General features: G+C 38.3%; 2 protein-coding genes across 4 annotated transcripts in view; one reads left to right on the top strand and one right to left on the bottom strand.

Moving 5' to 3' along the window:
- The window catches only part of LOC137823902 (protein LURP-one-related 10-like), a 56,344-nt gene that overhangs the window by 18,266 nt on the left and 16,583 nt on the right, over nucleotides 1–21,495 (top strand). The gene's annotated exons all lie outside the window — the stretch shown is intronic.
- On the bottom strand, nucleotides 651–15,423 carry LOC137823901 (protein LURP-one-related 15-like). Of its 3 annotated transcripts, XM_068629225.1 has the most exons (3): nucleotides 15,046–15,423; nucleotides 14,668–14,895; nucleotides 651–998 (listed from the first exon to the last, which is right to left on the bottom strand). In XM_068629225.1, the coding sequence occupies exons 1-3, from the start codon at nucleotides 15,244–15,246 to the stop codon at nucleotides 828–830; spliced, it is 600 nt and encodes a 199-aa protein (XP_068485326.1). In that variant the 5' UTR covers nucleotides 15,247–15,423; the 3' UTR covers nucleotides 651–827. The 3 variants fall into 3 exon arrangements, with proteins under 3 accessions (XP_068485326.1, XP_068485325.1, XP_068485324.1); XM_068629224.1 differs by lacking the exon at nucleotides 651–998 and having other exon boundaries at nucleotides 12,185–14,895; nucleotides 15,051–15,386; XM_068629223.1 differs by lacking the exon at nucleotides 651–998 and having other exon boundaries at nucleotides 12,185–14,895; nucleotides 15,046–15,283.

Genomic DNA, 21,495 nt, shown 5'->3' with positions numbered 1-21,495 from the left:
AGGTTCTTAAACCCATGAACATGGATTGTGAAAGACTTTTCCTAAGGTTTAAAAGAACCCCGATGAACACGTTTCCCAAGAATGGTTTAGCGGGGAAACTGCAACCCTGGATAAATGACTTAATAGAGGTTTTAACCCTGAATAATGTAAAAATAAATCCCCTTAAAACTTTTTTTTTTCAGTGTGTTGCATATGGATGTTTGAACTAAACGTTGAATATTTGAGATATGATATTTAAATGTTGAGATAAAATTTCTTTCACATTTGTAACTATAGAAGTATAGAGTGGCATGACTTGGAAGACGAAAAATATTCTTACTATTTCTTATGGATTTATTCATAAAAAAAAGTCCATGCATGATTTAGCTAAAAGAAATTCTATAGATAAGTTATCCATGCATGCATTGATCTACGAAGTTATTCACAAATTTATTCAATGGTAACTTACCTATAACTAAGTTATTATTCAAAGAATAATTCGTGAGTAAGTTATTTACATAACATATCAACTTGGTAATTGTTGATATAACTAACTTTAAGATAAGTTTTTCCTATACCATGAATGTTTTTTTTTTTGTTTTGCCTACAAAATTGTGTCGTTTGGGTTTTGCTATTACAAGAGATAAGGTAAAAAAAACTTCTCCCACACATTTCGGATCTATATAAGTTACCATTAACTTTACTGTCATTGATATAATAAAAGATAAAGAAATAGCCATATACAACATAATACAACAGACATCTATATAAGTACATTAGGGAGGACTCCAAACTTATTTCCTCACTTTTATTTATATTTTCTTATTCAATATATTTATTTAGCTACTTCAAAAAGATAATGAAATTATTTTTAGGGCACTAATAGTTTTATTTGTATTTGTACTATTCTGGGGCTCATCACAACAATTCATGTCCTTAACAATCATAAGTAGCGCCACTATGAATGCGTAGTCCACATTGGGATTGACGAAGACATTGAAGCCACCATTATTCTCCATCTACATAAAGAGAGAAACATGCATATATAATTATCATAATATATTTAAATTCTACTACTTATAAGACAAACAAAAAATTAATTTTCACAATCATTGTTCATTAATTGGTCCAGCCAATACCCCACATAGAAATTCAGACATCAACTTTGCAACAAAGAACTTAACCCAAGAGAAATGGAAGGGAGAAGAACTCAGAGATACGGTGGCCATGGGTATGACCACAAACCACATAAACCTACATATGATTTTACAACATTCTTCTTCTCAAACTTCCCAAATGGCTTTGGTGAACTAGACATGATTAAGGTCTTCCAAAAATGGACTAGGGTAAAAGAAGTCTTCATATCCCGTAGGCTAAACAGATGGGAGAGAAGATTTGGGTTTGTAAGATTCTTTGAAGTGAGAAATGCAGGACGACTGGAGAGGGAGCTAGACCAAATCTATCAGTACAAGAAAATCATGAAATAGAAATCAATTTGTAGAGACCAAAATAATTAGTTGCAATAGTAACTAAATTAGAGACCATTTTAGAAACTAAATAAAAAATTGGTTTCTAAATTAGTTTCTATTATTGTTAAATAGTTTCTAAATTGGTATCTAATTAGCAACCAAAGTTTTAACTACCAATTATTTAGTTTCTAAATTTGGTCTTTAAAACCTTGGTTGCTAATTAGATACCAATTTAGAAACTATTTAACAATAATAGAAACTAATTTAGAAACCAAATTTTTTTTTATTTTCTAAAATGGTATCTAATTTAGTTACCATTGCAACTAATTATTTTGGTCTCTAAAAATTGGTTTCTATTTCATGATTTTCTTGTAGTGTATATAGGAAACATGAAGCTTTACGTGAACATTCCAAGATATCGAAGGCATGAGTTGGAATCTAACAGAGTATCGAGAAGGGAAAACAGAATCCTACACAAGGAGATCCCAAAGGATACCAAGAAGCGAATCCAGGAGGTTCCGGTGTTAAACGGGAAGATGAAGAGAAAAGAGGTATGGGTGGAAAAGAAAGGAAACAAATCCTATGCTGACATAGTTAAAGGTGAATTGCAACAGAAATGGAAGGGACCTGTTATCAAGACGCAACATCATGTATTGTCGTGGATGGAAAACAGTGTCATTGGCCAGTTCAATATAGATATGAACTTTGCCCAACTGGGAGAAGAATTTGTGAAAGGAGGAATGAACATGATAAAAGTGAGGTATTTGGGTGACAACCTAACTCTCCTGACGCCAAGAGAAGGGGAGAGCATGGAAGATCTTTTGAAACTTAACAAGGAGTGGTTCGAAAGTGTCTTTGAGATCGTTGACCCTTGGTTGGAAGATTATGTAGCAGGCCATAAGATAGTCTGGGTGAGGTGCTATGGTTTGCTGATCACCTTCTGGAACAAGGACTATTTTTCTAAAGTGGTAGGAGAAGTGGCAAAGCTGGTGGCCATTGATAAGTCCACGTTATTATGGGAGAACCTTGAATACGCCAGACTTCAAGTTCATTTATTGAAGAACTGTAACGCTAGGTTGGCGAAGGGTATGTAGATAAATGACCAAACGTTCAATATATTCATTGAAGAGGAGAACTCAACAATAAATGAAAGCCAATGTAAGTGTGCCCTCAATGTTTATGAGTGTTTTGATAGTATCTCTTTGTCGAAGACCTATATAGAAGAAACAGACTTATTTGCGAAAAGCTGTGAGGAGGAGGTCAAGGTTTGGGATAGGAAGGACCGCGGGTCAAAGGGGGAGGCGGAGGAAGGAGAGGCAGATGAAGGTGGGGAACAGGAAGCGCATACGACAAAGGATAAACCATTTGAGGTATCTGCAACGAAAGGAGAGGTAAGCCAGGAAAAAGTTTTTAAGAGTTTCACTAATGAAGGAATGAAGGGTCTGAAGGTATCTGAAGAGGTTGATCCTGCCAACCACTCTACCTACATCTGCGACCCCGATAGTGATAGCCTCTCTGAACACGCTGAGCTGGCTAGACTTGTGGTGGATGTTGAGAACAACTTTACCCAGCGTAAGCCCAATACTTCCTTGGCCCAACAGGGGAAGCAATTGGCCCGAAGTGGACAAGAGAAGGGTTGTGCGTTGGCCCAATTGGAAGAGGGAGATGAAGGGTCTATGCAGATGGGTTGTGGGTCAGGGTGCGAAGAGAAAATCGATACTGGAGAATACGAATGTCAAGCTACAGCTTCGGTGGTGCAGGTGCTAGAGGAAGAATCCAACGAAGAAAACACGTTGAGGCAACCAGCTAAACCCGAGCCGCTTGTCGGATTGATGCTGAAACCGTGGGAGCAAGATGGTCTACAAGATAATCGTGATATGCATAGGGCCCAAGAAGCTAATGACGAACCAAAGGATACTAGCCCAAGCAGGAATGTATCTCTCTTGCTAGGAGATGAGGAAGCATATGTGGGAAGCATCTGCAAAACACCCCCACGACGGCACAAGATGAAAGGACTATGGGAATTGGGCGAATCAAGCACCCACCCTAGGCGGTCGGTCAGAATAAGTGCAAGAACATCCTAGGTAAGGGATACCTCTCATTCTTGTGTAGGAAAGAATTTTGTACCATTTCTGATGGGGATATCAATAATTGCAACTCAAGATATCGTGAGTCGGAATATATGGAGGAACCATCAAAGCTATGGGAGATTAATAAACATATTGGCATCGCTTGCCGTGGGGATGAAGTAGAGGTTGTGAAAGAATTTCAGTGTATGGATGTGAGAGATTTGGAGGTTATGCAGAGTTATGAGGAGGGTAACAAAAGTGGTTATTTATGTTGATAGTAAACCTGAATATTGGAGGTTTGGGAGGAGGTACCAAAGCTAGGTACATGAGGCATATCATCACTTGTGAGGGAGCAGAATTTGTATGTCTGCAAGAAATAAAAACAACTGTCTTTTCGCATCCTAGATGTTTTTCTATGTGGGGGGACAACAAAGTTGAATGGATACACAATGAAGGGGACAACGGAGCTAGAAGTTTGTTGTCAATGTGGCACAAAGAAGCTTTTAGTTTTGAAAGTCACCAGATGGGGGAGGGGTACATTGCTATATTTGGTCAGCACCTAAAATCGAACTGTAGGTGTGTTGTAGTAAATATTTACGCTGCATCTGGGTGAAAAGAAGATTCTATGGGAGGAACTAACCAATATTAAAGTGGCATCTCAAGACTCAGTTTGGTGCTTCTGTGGTGACTTTAATGCCATAAGAAGCAGAAGTGAAAGGAAAGGTGTAAGGAACAGGGGAGACCAATCAAGTGAGATATTTGGGTTTAATAGCTTCATCGACTCCAACTTATTGTTGGATTTACTTATAGTAGGTAAGAAATATATGTGGTTTAAGTCAAATGGTTCGACTAAAAGTAGACCAGACAGAGTTCTTGTCTCTCAAGAGTGGCTACAAAAATGGCCAATGTGCAAACAATATGTCCTGAGGAGGGAAGTTTCAGACCACTGTGCGTTAGTGGTGAAGACCGTGGATAAGGATTGGGGTCCTAAACCTTTTAGGACCATTGACGTCTGGCACATGGAGAGGGGTTTTAATGATTTGGTGAAAGGAAAATGGCAATCATACTTAGTACAGGGGAATGAAATAACGAAGATCAAAGAAAAGCTAAAATTGCTGAAGGTTGACTTAAAACTATGGAATAAAGATGTGTTTGGAACCTAGAGTCAACCAAGAATAGCATCCTGCAGGAAATAGAGATCCTAGATTGCCAAGACGACGACAATGGTGATCTCTTGGGACGTGTGAGGTTGAAAAGAACTGAACTGGCGAACCGACTAAGGGAGACTGATAAAAAGATAGAATCCCTTATATGTCAAAAGACTAGAGCAAGTTGGCTGAAGAATGAGGATTCCTGCACTAGGTTCTACCATTCTTCCTTAAGGTGGAGAAGACTTAAAAATGAAGTCAAGGGAGTTGAGGTTGGGGGCCAATGGTGTGAAGAACCTAATACCGTTCTAATAGAAGCGAAGAAGCTATTTGAAAATAGGTTTAAAGCAACAAGAGATTTCGGGGTAAGACTCGATGCGGTAGAGTTTAAATCTCTTTCCCCCGAAGACAACGTGAGTCTTATATTTGTTTTCTCCGAGGAAGAAGTGAGGGATGCAGTATGGCAATGTGATGGGTCAAAGAGTCCTAATCCTGATGGATTTAATTTCAACTTTATTAAGGAAAGTTGGGATTTTATCAAAGATGAGTTTGTTGCATCTTTAGCTTACTTTCATGAAGCAGGACAAATTCTGAAAGGGTGTAATGCATCATTCATTGCATTAGTACCTAAAGTAAGAGACCCCACCAAGCTAGAACAATATCGTTCTATCTCACTAGTGGGCGCAATATACAAAGTCATATCAAAGGTGTTGGCTGGCAGAATAAAGAAAGTGCTAGCATCGGTTATCGATGAAAGCCAATCAACATTTTTAAAGGACAGAGAGATGCTGGATAGTGTGCTTATGGCTAATGAAGTGGTAGAAGATCTGAAGAGGTACGACGGGAAAGGATTGTGCTTTAAGGTGGATTTTGAAAAAGCTTATGACTCGATTAGGTGGGATTTCTTATATGATATGCTTCACAGGTTGGGTTTCCACAGCAAATGGATAAAATGGATCTGATGCTGTATGGAATCCGCTACCGTCTTCGTGCTAGTTAATGGGAGTCCTACGGAGGAATTTAAACGAACAAGAGGTTTGAAGCAGGGTGACCCATTAGCCCCATTTCTCTTTATTGTGGTAGCTGAAGGCCTAGCCGGGTTAGTAAGGGAAGCCAATAGGCCAACCTATTGTCAGGTACTAAGATTGGAAGGAAGGAGGTAGAGATTAGTATCATGCAATTTGCATATGATACTCTCTTCTTATGTGAGGATGCCTATGTCAATGTGGTAACTATGAAGGCTATTCTTAGGGGCTTTGAGCTAGCATCAGGCTTGAAGATTAACTTTCACAAATCCAAGCTAGCAGGCATCAATGTTGATAGAAACGCTCTTGTATGCTACACAAAGACCTTGAATTATGGGCAGATGGGAGTCCCGTTTATATATTTGGGCCTAGAAGTGGGAGGGAACCCAAGGAAGAAGCAGTTTTGGGAGCCTATTCTAAACAAGTTAAAAGCTAGACTCAGTGTGTGGAAAGGGAGATTTCTATCCATGACGGGGAGAATATGTCTAATCAAATCAGTTATCACTATTGTACCACTTTTCTACCTCTCCCTCTTCAAAGAGCCGGACTAGGTATATAAAAGCATAATCATTATTCAACGAAGGTTCCTATGTGGTTGGGGAAAGGAGAAGAGACCAATCTCTTGGGTAAGCTAGGAAGACCTGTGTAAACCGAAAGAGGAAGGTGGACTGGGGTTCAAAGATATACGAAAGTTTAACTATGCTCTCCTGGCTAAGTGGAGATGACGTCTCTTATCAGAAGAGAAAGGAAGGTGGAAGGAGTTTCTGGACTCAAAGTATGGCTTGGAGTTAGACAGTTCACATACACCAGTGAAATTCCAAACCTGTTGGTGGAGAGACTTATCTAAAGTATGTAGAGAGGGAGGAGGAGTTGGTTGGTTCCAAGAAGAATTAGTATGAAAAATAGGAGGTGGAGACAAAGTTAGATTTTGGGAGGATGTGTGGGTTGGTAATACTAACCTCAAAACTTTGTTTCCCAGGTTGTACTTCCTGTCTCTAAATCAGGTCCAAAAGGTGGAAGAGGTTGGAATGTGGAAAGAATCAGTATGGAAGTTGAATCTAAGATGGAGGCGAGTCAGATTCGAGTGGGAAGCCGTCATGGAAGCAAATCTTGTTATGCACATTTCTCGGGCTAACATGTCTACAGAAGATAAAGATATACAGAAGTGGAGGTGTGATGAATCAAGGGTGTTCTTTGTGAATTCAGATATGAATGTCTAGCTAAGCATGTAATAGGTCCTCATCATGATGTGTTCAAGTACCTGTGGAAGGCTAAAGCATTCCTCAATGTGATAACCACAACATGGAGGGTACTCTTGGGAAGAATCCCAACAAGAAAGAGTTTGAGTAGGAGAGGGGTGACGTTGGACACAAGTTTATGTGCGTTGTGTCAGACTAAGGATGAATCATGCCAACACCTATTCCTAGAATGCAAAGTTGCCCAGGCTGTTTGGTTGTTGTGCTTTAAATGGATTGGTATCTTGTTTGTCCAACACAATGATCTTATGACTCACTTTGAGAATTTCTACTTATCTCAGGCCAGTAGTACACAAAACCTATTGTGGAAAGGTGTTTTGGCAGCTATAGTGAGGTGTATCTGGGAGCACAGGAACTCTATAATTTTTAAGCAAGGGATAGTTGATGCGGAAGAGATATTCCAAACGGTCCAACTCAAGTCGTGACTATGACTAAAGGATAGGGTACACACATTCAACTATTCTTTTGTGGATTGGGTCTTGAACCCACTTATCTGCATTGGAAGCTATAAGTAAGTGGGGTTAAGTGATGTATCTAGTGGTCCCTAGAGAAACGGAAGGTTTGTTGGCATATCTGGTCTAAAGGCCTGGACATAGGGTTTAGTGATCAGCTCTAATTGGTTGGAGGAATAAGTGGGGGCTGTGTCAGGATGGGAGTGCAAACTGTTGTAGTATTCCCCCCAATATAAAGCTCACTTTAGAGGACTGTTGGAGTTTGGGGGCTAGGCACTGGTGGGTTTTGAGAGGTCCACCCTATAGTTGGAGCAACACCAACCCGTGTCATGGCCCTGTGCATTTAGAATGGAGTTTGGTGTGAAAGGGACTATAAAACATCTACTCGCATTTTTCTGCAGGTATTCTAATGTGCTGGATTATTGGGCAAGGAATTAAGGACCAAGAGGGTGTTGCTGTCATATGAAATGTGAAAGTATAGGGCCATGACACAGATGGAGGTGTTGGTGGGACAGTAACTATGAATCTAGTATGCAAAGCTACACAATTGAATGTAAAAATTCAAAAAGTGTAATGGCTACTAGTATGGGGCTATCAAGAGAAGCATATGGATTTGGGCTTTTTGGCCAGCTTGAGAGATGTTGGAAAATTTGATCCTGATGGTCTGTTTTAGATTTTAGGATTTGTCTTGCCATATTAAGGGATCTGAAGGTTTGCTGAGTGAAAGTAGAATTAAGTACAGGTTCTAAGAAGATTGTAATGAAGCTTAAGCGAATCACGAGGGATTCTTGCACAAGTTCAAGCTGGTGTGGACAAGGTTCAGAAGTCTAAGAGACTTCAAAGTTGTTGTTGAATTGTGTCTAGGAGCTGTATGCTTTTTGTTTTCTAGGTGTTGTCTGGTGCTGCTTAAGGGTGTCTTGCTGCAGGTCTGCTACAGTTGGACTTTACTGGCTTTGGGTGGAACTAGACCACCTTGCTTTCCTAGGGAGGAACCTCATCTACGAAGATGTGGATCTGGAGCCGTGCTCCATTGGAAAAATGTTCAAATGCCTTAACCAAGCGTAGGAAGCTCTTTTACTAAGTGGCAACCAAGCTGCTTGTATGACTCTGGTCTTGGCGGAATTCGGGAAGCCTTTTGTCAGCTGAAGTTGACCCTAAATAGAAGCCACTTTTCTGGTCTTGACATGCAAGGTGGCACAAGGTTTGTATGGTTCAAATCATGTGCTGTGGATAAGTTTTGTGAAGGGAGCTCTGTAAGGTGCAGTTGAAGGTGCTGTAATCAGATGGCACCAAATAATCTGATACATGGAAGTTGGATGAAGGGTGGTTACTCTGGTTATATTTGTTTTTTTTTTATCAGCAATGAATTAATGAAATAGAACGGGACACTTCAGGGGTGTCCCAACCCGTATACAAAAAGTGTTCAAAGCTTAAGCATACAACTATATATGACAGAATATACTACAGCAGTGAGTACACAACTTAGCTATAAGAAAAACCCCTGCCCCACCTCAGGCGTGATCCACTTGGAAAAACTAAGAAAATGACCACTGCATAATTGCTTCAGAGTTGGATGCAAGTCTCCCACCGAAAGCCATAGGCACTTTCAGTTTCTTAGACCAGAAAAGCATCATGGACCCATTCACTTTTTACCACATTTTGCTAACAGATTCTACCTCCACGTTCAGCACAGTGTCCGTGTTGCACCCTGAGAATTGAGTGTTGCTGCTATGATTACAAAGACCTGCCATAACACATGTGAAAAGGCAACCAAAGCGTTCCTACTTCGTGATGCCCCTTACTGCACCCAAAAGCTGTGACACCATCAAAGCCTTTTCACCCATTCGGTCCAAGACCTTGCTTCAGCAAACCAACCTTACAGCATCACCATTCCGCCCCACCCACCTAATGTAGCATTTACTGCATACCGTTCCAGGCCATCCCTACCCCATCTAGCAGCATCAGCTACCCATACTATCACTCCAGTCCATTGCACCATTCACCCCAGTGAGCCCAACGAGTGTCCAAAGCCATGTCCATAACCACGTCCAGCATCTAAAACTCCTCCATTCCACCTATAGCTCATAACTGCAGTTTTGAACAAAACACCGATTGGGCCGTGAGTACCAAACTATAAACAACAAAAGTGTACCCTTTGTAGCTCTGTACATCCTTCTGTGCACAAGATCATCATCAGGACCTCCTAACATTCCTATACCATATATCTTCACTTATAACTCTTGATACAAAGCATTGGGTTTAAAACCCAATCCACAAAAGAGTAGTTGAACTTGTGTGCCTTGTTCTTCATCCATAACCAAGATTTAAGCTGAGCTTGTTGAAACATCTCTTCTGCATCTGCAACCCCTTGTTTGAACACAATGAAGTTCCTATGCTCCCAAATACTTCGTATAATAGCTACCCAAATACCTTTCCAAACCATGTCTTGTTTGTTGCTGGCCTGAGTCAACGTAAAGCTTTCAAAGTGATTTTTTAAGGCATTATGTTGTACGGATAAAATACCAATCCATCTATAGCATAATTCCCACACACGCACAGCCACATCACACTCTAGAAACAAATGGTGACAAGATTCAGCTTTAGTTTGGCATAAAACGCACAGCGTTGATTCCATCGTCACTCCCCTCCTCTCCAAAGACTCTCTAGTTGGTAATCTGTCCAACAAGGCCCTCCATGCAGTGATCGTGACAGCGGGAAAAGCCTTGGCCTTCCACAATAGTTTAAAGACTTCATTATGGGTGCCATCACCTCTCTTAGTTAGGCTTGCATATGCTGTTTTTACAGAAAAACACCCCTTTTCATTGATCCCCCACACCCGAATGTCTTGCTCCTGCCTTTTAACATTCGCCCTAGATATGTGTATTATTAGGTCCGTTTCCAACACTGATTCCCACTCGAATCTGGCACGCCTCCACCTTAAATTCCATCGCCATTCTGACCCTTCCCACTCACCTACTTCTTTCACTGTCTGGCCCTGATTACAAGATATAGAATACAGCCTGGGGAATAAAGATTTGAGGTTGGAATTTCCAACCCACACGTCCTCCCAAAAATTTACTTTTTCACCGGATCCTAGGATCCATCCCATTTCGGCTTGGAACCATCCGTCTCCTATTCCTTCTGTGCATACTTTATGAAGATCCCTCCACCACCATGACTGTGATTTAAGAGAGGATTGCATAACCTCGCCTCCTCCATCATATTTCGACTCCAAAATGTCCTTCCATCTTCCTTTCTCATCCGATAGCCAACGCCATCTCCATTTGGCTAACAAAGCATAGTTGAAGTCACGTATGTCTATGATACCCAGTCCTCCCTCCTCTTTTGGTTTACACACGTTTTTCCAACTTACCCATGATATCGGCCTTTTTTCCTTCCCCCAACCCCACAGAAATCTCCTTTGGATACTAATAATGTTCTTGCAGACTGAGACCGGAGCTCTAAACAAGGATAAGTAGTATAGGGGTACGGCATTAAGAACAGATTTGATGACACAAATTCGGCCTGACATTGATAAGAATCTCCCTTTCCACGTGCTAAGCCGAGCTTCTAACTTGTCAATGACTGGCTCCCAAAATTTCTTCCTCCTTGGGTTGCCTCCCACCTCGATTCCAAGATACTTGAAAGGCACTGTCATCTGATCGCAGTTCAAAGTCTTCATGTAACATATGATATTGTTCCTTGGCACATTAATGCCTGCAAGCTTGGATTTATGGAAATTAATCTTAAGACCAGAGGCTATCTCAAACCCTCTGAGAATAGCCTTTAAAGTCACCACATTACTAAAGGAGTCCTTGCACATAAACAAAGTGTCGTCAGCAAATTGTAAAATGCTTAACTCGACCTCTTGTCTACCAATCCTAAGACCGGATAGTAGATTTGCCTTCACTGCTTGCCTTACCAACCCAGCCAATCCTTCCGCAACAATCAGAAAAAGAAAGGGAGCTAGTGGGTCTCCCTGTCTCAACCCTCTCTTAGGTTGGAATTCTTCTGTCGGGCTCCCATTCACTAATACTGAGATAGAGGCGCTTTCTAGACAACCTTGAATCCACCTGATCCACTTTCTATGAAACCTCATCTTATTCAGCATATCATAGAGGAACTCCCATCTAACCGAGTCGTAGGCTTTTTCGAAATCCACCTTTAAGCATAGCCCACTTTTCCCACATCTTCTGATGTCCTCAATCACTTCGTTAGCCATTAACACGCTATCTAAAATCCCTCTGTTCTTCAGGAAGGCCGACTGACAATCATCAATAACCGTAGGCAAAACTTTCTTGATCCTTTCAGCCAACACCTTGGATATAATTTTGTACATAGCCCCTACAAGGGAGATTGGTCTGTACTGATAAAGAAGAACATGATTCTTTACTTTAGGGATAAGTGCAATGAAGGACGCATTGCACCCCTTCGGTATACGCCCTGTTTCATGAAATAAGTTCATGACTTCCATGAAGTCACCCTTCACGAACTCCCATCCCTTCTTTAAGAAGTTGAAGTTAAACCCGTCAGGTCCTGGGCTTTTTGAGCCTTCACATTGCCACACCGCCTCCCTCACTTCCTTCTCAGTGAATCCCTCTACCAGGCTCAGATTATCTGACATAGATAGGTACTTGAACTCAACTGCATCAAGTCTAACCCGTAAGTCTTTTGTTGCTTTGAACCTATTATCAAACAACCTTCTTGCTTCCGTTCGTACTGTGCTAGGCTCCTCACACCACAGGCCCCCAACCTCAGCACCCTTCACTTCATTCCTTTTTCTCCTTCACCTCAGAGTTGAGTAGAAGAATTTTGTACATGAGTCCCCGTTCTTGAACCACCTCACTCTAGACTTCTGACGTAAAAGAGAGTCTAGCTTATTATCAATCTCCTTCAGATGACCCACTAAGTCGATCCTTCTCAGTCTCTCACTTTCCACAAAGTTGCCATTACAGTCTTGGCAATCCAAATCCTCAATCTCTTGTAGAATCCTCTTCTTTTTCGTCTCCATATTGCCAAAAGTGTCCCTGTTCCACACTTTTAAGTCCCCCTTCAACCATTTCAGTTTATCTTTAACCTTCATGAAGCTATTCCCTTGTGCTGGATAAGCCGACCATCTGTCCTTCACCATCTTCATAAATCCTTTCTCAGACAACCAAGCGTCAATTGTTTTAAAGGGTTTAGGGCCCCAATCCTTATCCACGGATTTTACTACTAAGGCACAATGATCAGAGACTTCCCTGCGTTGCACATACTGTTTGCAGCTTGGCCAAATATGCATCCAATCTTCGGATACCAATACTCTGTCAAGCCTACTCTTGGCCATCCCATTGGAATTGAACCATGTGAAGTTCTTCCCGACATAAGGTAACTCAATTAGCAGGTTGGTGTCAATAAACCGGTTGAAATCTCTTATTTCGCTTGATTGAGACTCCCTTTCCCTTGTTCCTTTCCTTTCGCTTAGGATTCTAACAGCATTGAAATCGCCAAAAAAACACCAAATCAAATCTTGATAAGCCAGTTTGATGCGTGTCAGTTCCCCCCACAACACCTTCTTCTCCCTCAATGAGCATGGGGCATAGACATTTACCACCCCACACCTACAATTAGCTTTAACGTGCAGTCCAAAGACGAATATAAACCCCTTCCCCATCACATGACTATCATAGATGAAAACATCTTTGTGCCACATCGAGAGCAAACTTCCTCCCCCGTTGTCCCCTTTGTAGTGTAACCATCCAACTTTGTTATCCCCCCAAAGCGAGTAACATTTGGCATCCGAACACTGCATTGCTTTAGTTTCTTGTAAACAAACAAATTCTGCTCCCTCCCTAGATATGAGATGATTCAAATACCTAGCCTTGGTACCACCCCCCATTCCTCTAATGTTCAGATTTATAATTATCATAGCAGAACTTCCCTATCCCCCTCCTTAGCATGTTTCACCTCCTTAGTATCCCTCTCTTCCAAACCCACGTATTCTTGGACAACTTCCTCTTCATCCCCATGGCAAACAAGCCCTGTTAGTTTTCCCACCTCCCACAATTGTACTGGTTCCGCCCCATGGACTTGTTCACAAAGACGGTAATTGCAATTATTTATGTCACCATCCGAGATTGAGGCAGAAATCTTACCTTCTTGGTGATGTTTACCAGGGCCTACCAGGGCTTGTTTCTCACTTAGTCTTGCAGACCGCCTCCTTTGGATTGATGCTGAGTCCCCCAGTTCGGTAAGCCCCTTCTCCTTGCGTTGACGAATTGGGGATTTACTCGGGCCTGTGATTCGCGCCGTAAAATCCCCTGATTGGTTCCCTTTTCCAGAGTTATCACCTTCCTCGTATCTAAAAAGTTCATCTTCTTACATAATCCCGTATTCATCCTCCTTCTCACTCGCCGCACCATTCACTGCTTGTGCGCTTCCTCCCCTAGGCTCTTCGGTGTGCGTATGGCATTTTTCGACATCATCTCCTTCGCGTTCGTTCGGTTCTGTTCGTGCCCCCTGTTCCCCATACACCTGGGATTCACTTTCTTTCTCTCTCGCGCATATCTCCATATCGGTTCTTGGCCCGTCTTCGTAGTCATCAGAAACTTCGTTCGGTTCTGTTTGTGTCCCCTGTTCCCCACACATCTGGGCATCACTTTCTTCCTCTCTCACGCAGATCTCCATATCGGGCCTTGGCCCATCATCATAGTCATGAGCAACTATGGGGTCCCTCCCAACGCCAAATTGGGCCTCCAACATTCCATCTTGGCCCTGCCCATTACGGTTGACTGAATAAAAAGTAGACTCGATATCTACAACCACTTTTGCCAGGTCAGCGTGTACAGGGCTACAACTATAGGCAGGGACGTGTTGAGTGAAGAAGGAGGAGTAAATCTTGGCCAGGAACCTAATTCTAAGGGGATGTTGCGGTGTTGTGTGGTGTGATGCACCCTTTTAGTAGGTGCAGGTTAGTTATGCTATCACAAGTTTTGCAAGAGCAGTTTGTGTGCCTAATTTGAAGGCGCAGTTTTGTTGGTTTTTTGCGAGGTATTCTCAGTTTTCAAGCCCATGCCTATCTAGGATTAGGGAAACAAACCCTTTGTTATGCGTTATCTTCTGTATCATCCTAGTTTATTAATTTTGGTTTTATGTAGGAAGCATGAGGGAAGAGCGTTGTTATAGTATAAGGGTTGTCTCAAATTTAATTTAATTATTTTTTGGCTGATAAAAAAAAAACAAAGAAATATTAATATAAATAAGAAAGATATACTAACTCAGTACTCATACTTTGGCTACGATGTTAGGAGATTCACCGGCATAAACAGTGCACGACCTTTTACTTCCAAAAATGATCATTCTAAAGTCACTTTTTTTTTTGTCTTGGTTGTTTGCGAGGAACACGTTTAATTTAGTAATTCCAGGTGATTTCTTGATTTTCTTCACAGAAAATAGCAATTCAGATGAATCAGTGCTTTCACCCTTGAAAACGTTGCATCTCCCATGCAACGACACAGTCTGCATAAAAATTAAGAATAATAACATCCTGGTTAGGTTAGTGGCTAGAATGAAAAATTTAAGCAGAGATTATTTTTGTAGGTGGGCGAATATTAAAGTAATAAAGCTAATTAATTGGAGAATGGGTATAGTTGATGCATGAGGAACCACCTTACTGTATAGAGTGACGATGGGGTTTTCTGCATCATCGTATAAGACACGACGGTTGTGAAGTGTGAAAAAAGTATCGTCAGTATAAAAGAGACGATCATCCTTTTCATTGTAAGTGGCTCCTTCCTCAGTATTAATTTGTAGAGTGACAGAGTGAGGAGCACAGTAGGAAGAGTTGATAACTGAGACTTGCTTTGCCATTGAAGAGGAAGGTGTTTTGTGGAACCAAACTGTCTTTATTTATGTGTTGTATATGGCAATTTATAGAGACACAATACCAGTCCCCAATTGCAGGTGTATGTATCAAACCCTAAGCCAAGAGCTTGACAACATTATTAAATAAAAGGTCACAAATAATACAACAACTAAATATTCCCTACCACAATTAAGTATGCACATAGAGATAACTTCGCTGATAAAAAAAATGCACATAGAGATATCAGCAAAAAGTCAACAGAAGAAATATTTTTTTTTATCAGAAAAAAGTCTACAGAAGAAAGTGCCTACAATCCATGATATAGCTGCGTGTTTTATGCGTGGCAGGAATTGATGTATGTAGGATCAATTATCAGGCAATGATATGTGTTGTTTATGGAGATTAAGAGAACTTTGATTGCATCACATGTGTGTTATGAGGAGAGATAAATAGGGTTGGATTATTTTGTAACTGGAAAACCAACTAACACATGATTAGTCTATTTTTTGTAAATTTGTATATAAGAATTTGATTATACTATTTTTTTTATATAGAAATTTATTTGCTTTACTTGCTGATAAAAAAAAATTGTATATAAAAATAATAAAATAAATGTATTCCTTAAAGACTTATTTTAATGTATTATTATTTTCTGATAAAATAAATAAATATATTTAATTAAAATGATTTTAAACGATTTAATCATATACTTTAAATTATCTAAATATTTACTTATATGGATTAGTCCGTTTAAAACAATTTGAAAGATTTTCCTAGTAGTTTATTTAAAATTTCAAACAATTTCTTATTTTTTTCAATCTTATAATTTAATATTGCAGATAAATATATAACTTTTCCTATAATTCTCAAAATTATGTTTTTATAAATTTGAAACAATAATCTAAAATTTTAACAGTGGATATGGAAAAGAAGAAAACGAGGAGAAGACTTGCCTAAGAGGATTTGTTTTTTCGTCTACAGTTGAACCACATACACTTTTGGTCGTCTATTGGAGTACAATGAACTTGGTGTTTTCAGTTTCTCCAAACCAATTCGGTGACATAAAATAGTATTTGATATGTTTAATCACTATCTGAAACTATTCTTCTAATTTGCAAGTTGGTACTGGTTTATTCTTCTAATTTATTTTATTCTATTATTTACTAATAAAAAAACATATTACTGATAAATCATTATAAAACATACCCACCACTGATTAAAAACATACTTTGATAAAAAATAAATGTCAACTTTCGAATTGATCTGACAATGAGAGTTAAAGATGATGTTTATAAAAAAAATATTGTATTGTGCCGTAAGTCACTTCTTTTTGTGGGGAATTAATAAGGAGGGGTTAGATCTTAGAGAACATCACATTAAAATTTATTTGATTTAGATTTTTTTATAAAGGAATTAATACCAAATTTTTTTTATCTATAAGTCCTTTATTTACCGAAAAAATGTGATTGTTAAGAGAATATGATAAATTATTAGGCAGTCATCCTCGTGATGACATTAGGTTAATTATGTCATTAAGTATACATAAGTGATAAAAAAGAATGAGAAAAAAAAAATTTAGATTGAGAAAAATTGAGTTGATTTATATTTGTAACAAATGTGATTATGCGACTGAAAAGAAATAAAAATCAATAATATATTATATGATTAATTATTTTGAAATCTCGTCAATTTTTACTGATGATATTAATGTTCTGATCTCAAGATCTTAAGTCCCTTAAGATAATATTATTACGGTCAATCACCATATTCGATGTATTGTCTACTTTGAAGCTTAGAGCTCCATCACGATTTTGTCATTACACTAGTGCAGAAAAGTTCTTAGACTACGATTTTTTGAGCGATTTTAAAACAATTATCTATCAGCACATAGTCTATACTATTGGAGAATAAACAATGGTTGCAAAATCACCATTTATAAGTCACATCTAGACGCGATTCTTTTGATCAACCGTAGTGTATAACAAAAATCAAATATGACTATACAATACTAGGGAAGGGAATAGACGATGGTTATTATACAAAACCACCGTCTATTTCCTTCCTTGAGAGGTATAGATGACGGTTATAGGTCATAACTACCGTCTATTATGAGAGTTTTTTAGTCCATGCACTTCTACAAAAGACTCAGCTCCAACATCATGAATCATATTCTCCAATCGATCGTCATCTACTTCACCATGTACTGTATAATCCATGGTGGACTGAACCTATTCTTCGGATACGAAAAAACTTGGTAAATTTAATAATTCACCATGTCATGTCTATGTTGTATAAGATCGTAGAAACTCATCACATAGAAGGTGCTCCTTGATTTTGTTAACATCCAATCTCCTTCCGTTCAAACAATTAACACCCAGACACCTAAACTTTACTCCATCATGACCACTATTATTGGCTTTACGTTGCGCAAATTGTATAAATTTTTCTACTCCTCTTTCGTACTCATCACTTATGTGGACGAAATTATTATCCAATCTCAATCCATTATGTTCTGTAATGGTCATTGAGGTGTTCACTAATGCATGTGAAATCTCACATTTTTTTTATAGGTATGAACTTATCTCATTCAAGAAGATTCCCTTTTATTAATTTAATTGTACATAATTTTAGTCAGCATTCCTTATATTTAACAAAATTTCGGCAACATTTCGCATTGGTCTTCAGATAACACGAAATGAAAGTGGTGACACAAAATCTCCACAATCAAATATGCACTAAAAAACAACACGAAGTGCTATGAACCAAAATTATGTAAAATATATATGACATTTCAATTACAAGTTATGTACTATTGAACTAATAAAAATTATTGTTCTTCTCAAAATGTCCACCTGGACAATTCAAGACTCAATACAATTACTGTCCTAAAACCTCCTCTACTTTTTATAAAATGTTTTTAAAAAAAATTACAATTGGAGTAGTAGAAAAATACATGTATTAAATCTCAAACGGGAAATTAAGGGTCTCATACAGGAAACAATTGTCGAGGGTCGAACATCTTCGAACTCAATACCAAAACGTATCCCAGAATTATAAATATACATTCAATAGAATTATACATAATAAAAAATATCAATTAAAAATCAAAAAATTATTTATAATCTAATTACAAAATCTAATTACAAATTATTAAATTAATTATAAATACTAAATAGTATTACTCTAATTACAATGTAACAAACTAATAATTCTGTTATAATCTAACAATAACAAATTAATAATTTTATTCTAATCCTAAACCCTAACAATTAACATAATATAAATTAATAATAAATATAAATTATAATAAATATTAAATATAAAAATTAATAATACTAAAAAAATATTAAAATATTAAAAACACCAATCAACCTTGTGTGTGGGCAGAACCGATGGTGAAGGACAATGGTGGCGACGAGCAACGACAACGAAACGATGTTGGTAGCAAAGAAGCACAAAACCGTGGAGGAGCGAAGTTCACTAATGAAAGAGTGGCAGCGACAACAAAAACCAAAACCAATGAAACCAATAAGAGAAAGACAAAATAATAAGCAATAAAGAATGCAATGAGTGAAATTGAAGGAGGAAAAACTTACAATAGAGAATGTCATAATGGAGAAGAACCAAAGAGCAAGAGAGTACGCGAAAAGACAAACGAAAAACGAAAGCGTAAGTGGCGCACTTTGATTTAGGATAATAAAATGAGTCTAAAACGAAGGTTATTAAGTAAAATCACCGTTTTATACCAAAGCGCTTTGGTATAAAACGGTGATTGTAAGTGAAACCGTTGTTTTAAACCAAAGTAATTGGTAAACGACGGTTTTACTCACAATCACCGTTTTATACCTGTTTTAATTTTAAAATAGTTTTATTCATTCTATCCTTGGGCTGATCATCAGGACATTTCATGTCTTAACAATCATAATCGTAAGTAGTGTCACTATGAATGCGTAGTGTATATTAGGATTGACGAAGACATTGAAGCCACCATTATTCTCCATCTACATAAAGAAAGAAACATGCATATATTATTAGCATAATATATTTAAATTTACTACTTATCAAAAACAAAGAATTACTAATATATATATAAAAAGATATACTAACTCAGTACTCATACTTTGGCTACGATGTTAGGAGATTCACCGGCATAAACAGTGCACGAGCTTTTACTTCCAAAAATGATCACTCTAAAGTCACTTTTTCTTTTCTTTTTTTGTCTTGGTTGTTTGCGAGGAACACGTTTAATTTAGTTATCCCAGGTGATTTCTTGATTTTCTTCACCCAAAATAGCAATTCAGATGAATCGGTGCTTTCACCCTTGAAAACTTTGCATCTCCCATCAGTAAAAAAGAAAGAGGTGCTTTCACCCTCTTATAAAACTTTGCATGTCAATGATGCACACCATCAGATGTATCCACTTTCTCATAATTCAGTTACATCAAATACATTATGTTTTAAATTTTCAACTTCTAGAGGTCGTTCATTGACTTCCTTAACTTAGTAATCTTGTTCATAATTTATTATTTTCATTAGGAGAATTTTATTTGAATTACTTATTTTCACATATTTAAAATTGAGTGTGACTCGTCCAAAGCTCAAATTTTTCTATAGCATCTTTTTCAATCTTTTCTTTAAAAATGTGTAAGCTTTAGAGAAAACGGATAAACAGAGCAATCATTCATGATAAACTTGTTCAACCAAGTCTAAAACAAAGGATTTTACATCTTTCTTTTGGCCTAAATCAGGTTCAATAGAGATATATCCTATCAATTAAAGGTATTTGTCAGTACAACTTGTTTTCTTCTTCTTCTTGCACACCATCAGTCAAAAAGACAGAGGTGGAAATATTTTATAAGAGGAAAAATGATTATTTGAAGACCAATTTGAATTCCCCACAACGATGCATGAGTTTTATCCAATGATGTCCTCTACATAACACATTTCTTAGGAAACAGGGAAACACGCACGGGTCAGTAGGCAAAACAGAAGGATTAAACATCACAACCCACTTCGTTGTACCAATCAACAGAATAATCAAGTTGGTCTATATATATAATATATGCACATAGAATGAGATTAAGAGAGAGAGAACAAACCCCAGAACATGGCGTCCACCATCATGAACTGCCAGAGAAACTAGACTCATCAACCCTACGCTACCACTTCCATAGACCAACTATTGCAGCCCATTGTTTACTCCTACCATCTTTGGTTAGAACAATTACAGTTTTCTAATTGAAACCAAAAAGAAAGAAGGTCCTAAAGTTAGATGTTTTGAGACAAATAGTTGCAACCTTAAGCATCTGCCACATGAGACAGAGAATCTAGTCAAGGGTCCATTCCTGTGGGACATTAACTTCATGGCTCCCATTTTCTATATTTGATGAGACATATAGACATTTGGAGCAAAGAAACAAAAACATCTTTGTGAAATAGCACATTTCATCACAAATTAACACTTGAACTAGGGGTTTGGACTTAAAACAGGTTTTTTTTCCCTGAATTGTTTTAATCAGTGAACTGGCAGTTTGGTTATTAGGTAGGATTTTTGCCATTTCAATTCTACTTCTCTAAATAAATTCTGCATGGAAAACAGATATCACCTTTGAATTTAACAATGACGAATTCAAAATGTTGCCCCAAAATATAAAACCGTGAACATTGCAAAGAATGCTAGAGGAAAAACGCCTAAAACCCTAAAATCCTAAAAAAAACAATAAAAAAAATCATTCAAACAAATCTAACAACGCCAGAGGAAGAACGTAAGACAAAGACGGTGAGAGGAAGAACCTTAGACGAAGACGGTGAGAGGAAGAACGTGAAACACGCACGGTGAGGACGGACACGAAGATGGTGAGGACGCACAGTGAGAAATAAAGGAGGAAAAACACGAGGGAGAGTTAGTCTTGTAGAGGCGGGAGAGCTTATGCATTTTTCAAAAGAGAGGAAAGAAGAAATCGTGTTCCCAATATTTTTTTTTTTAATAATCTATTATAAAGTCACATTTAGAAAATTGTTGCTTAAAGTATCAACGGTTTTATATCCGTGGCTTTAGGTGTCAACGGTAATAAGAACAGCATGGTTAAGTTAGAGGCTAGAATGAAAAATTTATAACTGGAGATTATTTTTGCAGATAGGCGAATATTTAATTAACTTGAGAATGAGTATTGCTAGATGCATGAGCAACCAAACCTTATTGTATAGAGTGACGATGGGGTTTTCTGCATCATCATGTAAGACACGACGGTTGT

The sequence above is a fragment of the Phaseolus vulgaris genome, chromosome 8 (genome assembly GCF_000499845.2).
Source record: "Phaseolus vulgaris cultivar G19833 chromosome 8, P. vulgaris v2.0, whole genome shotgun sequence".
NCBI classification, from domain to species: Eukaryota; Viridiplantae; Streptophyta; class Magnoliopsida; order Fabales; family Fabaceae; genus Phaseolus; species Phaseolus vulgaris.
Note: the sequence above shows the minus strand (reverse complement) of the source record. Positions and strands in the feature narration are given on the sequence as shown.

Bases quoted from the DNA above. Each gene is read 5' to 3' on its own strand.
- LOC137823901 (XM_068629224.1), bottom strand. From the start codon at position 13,306: ATGATAATTATAAATCTGAACATTAGAGGAATGGGGGGTGGTACCAAG.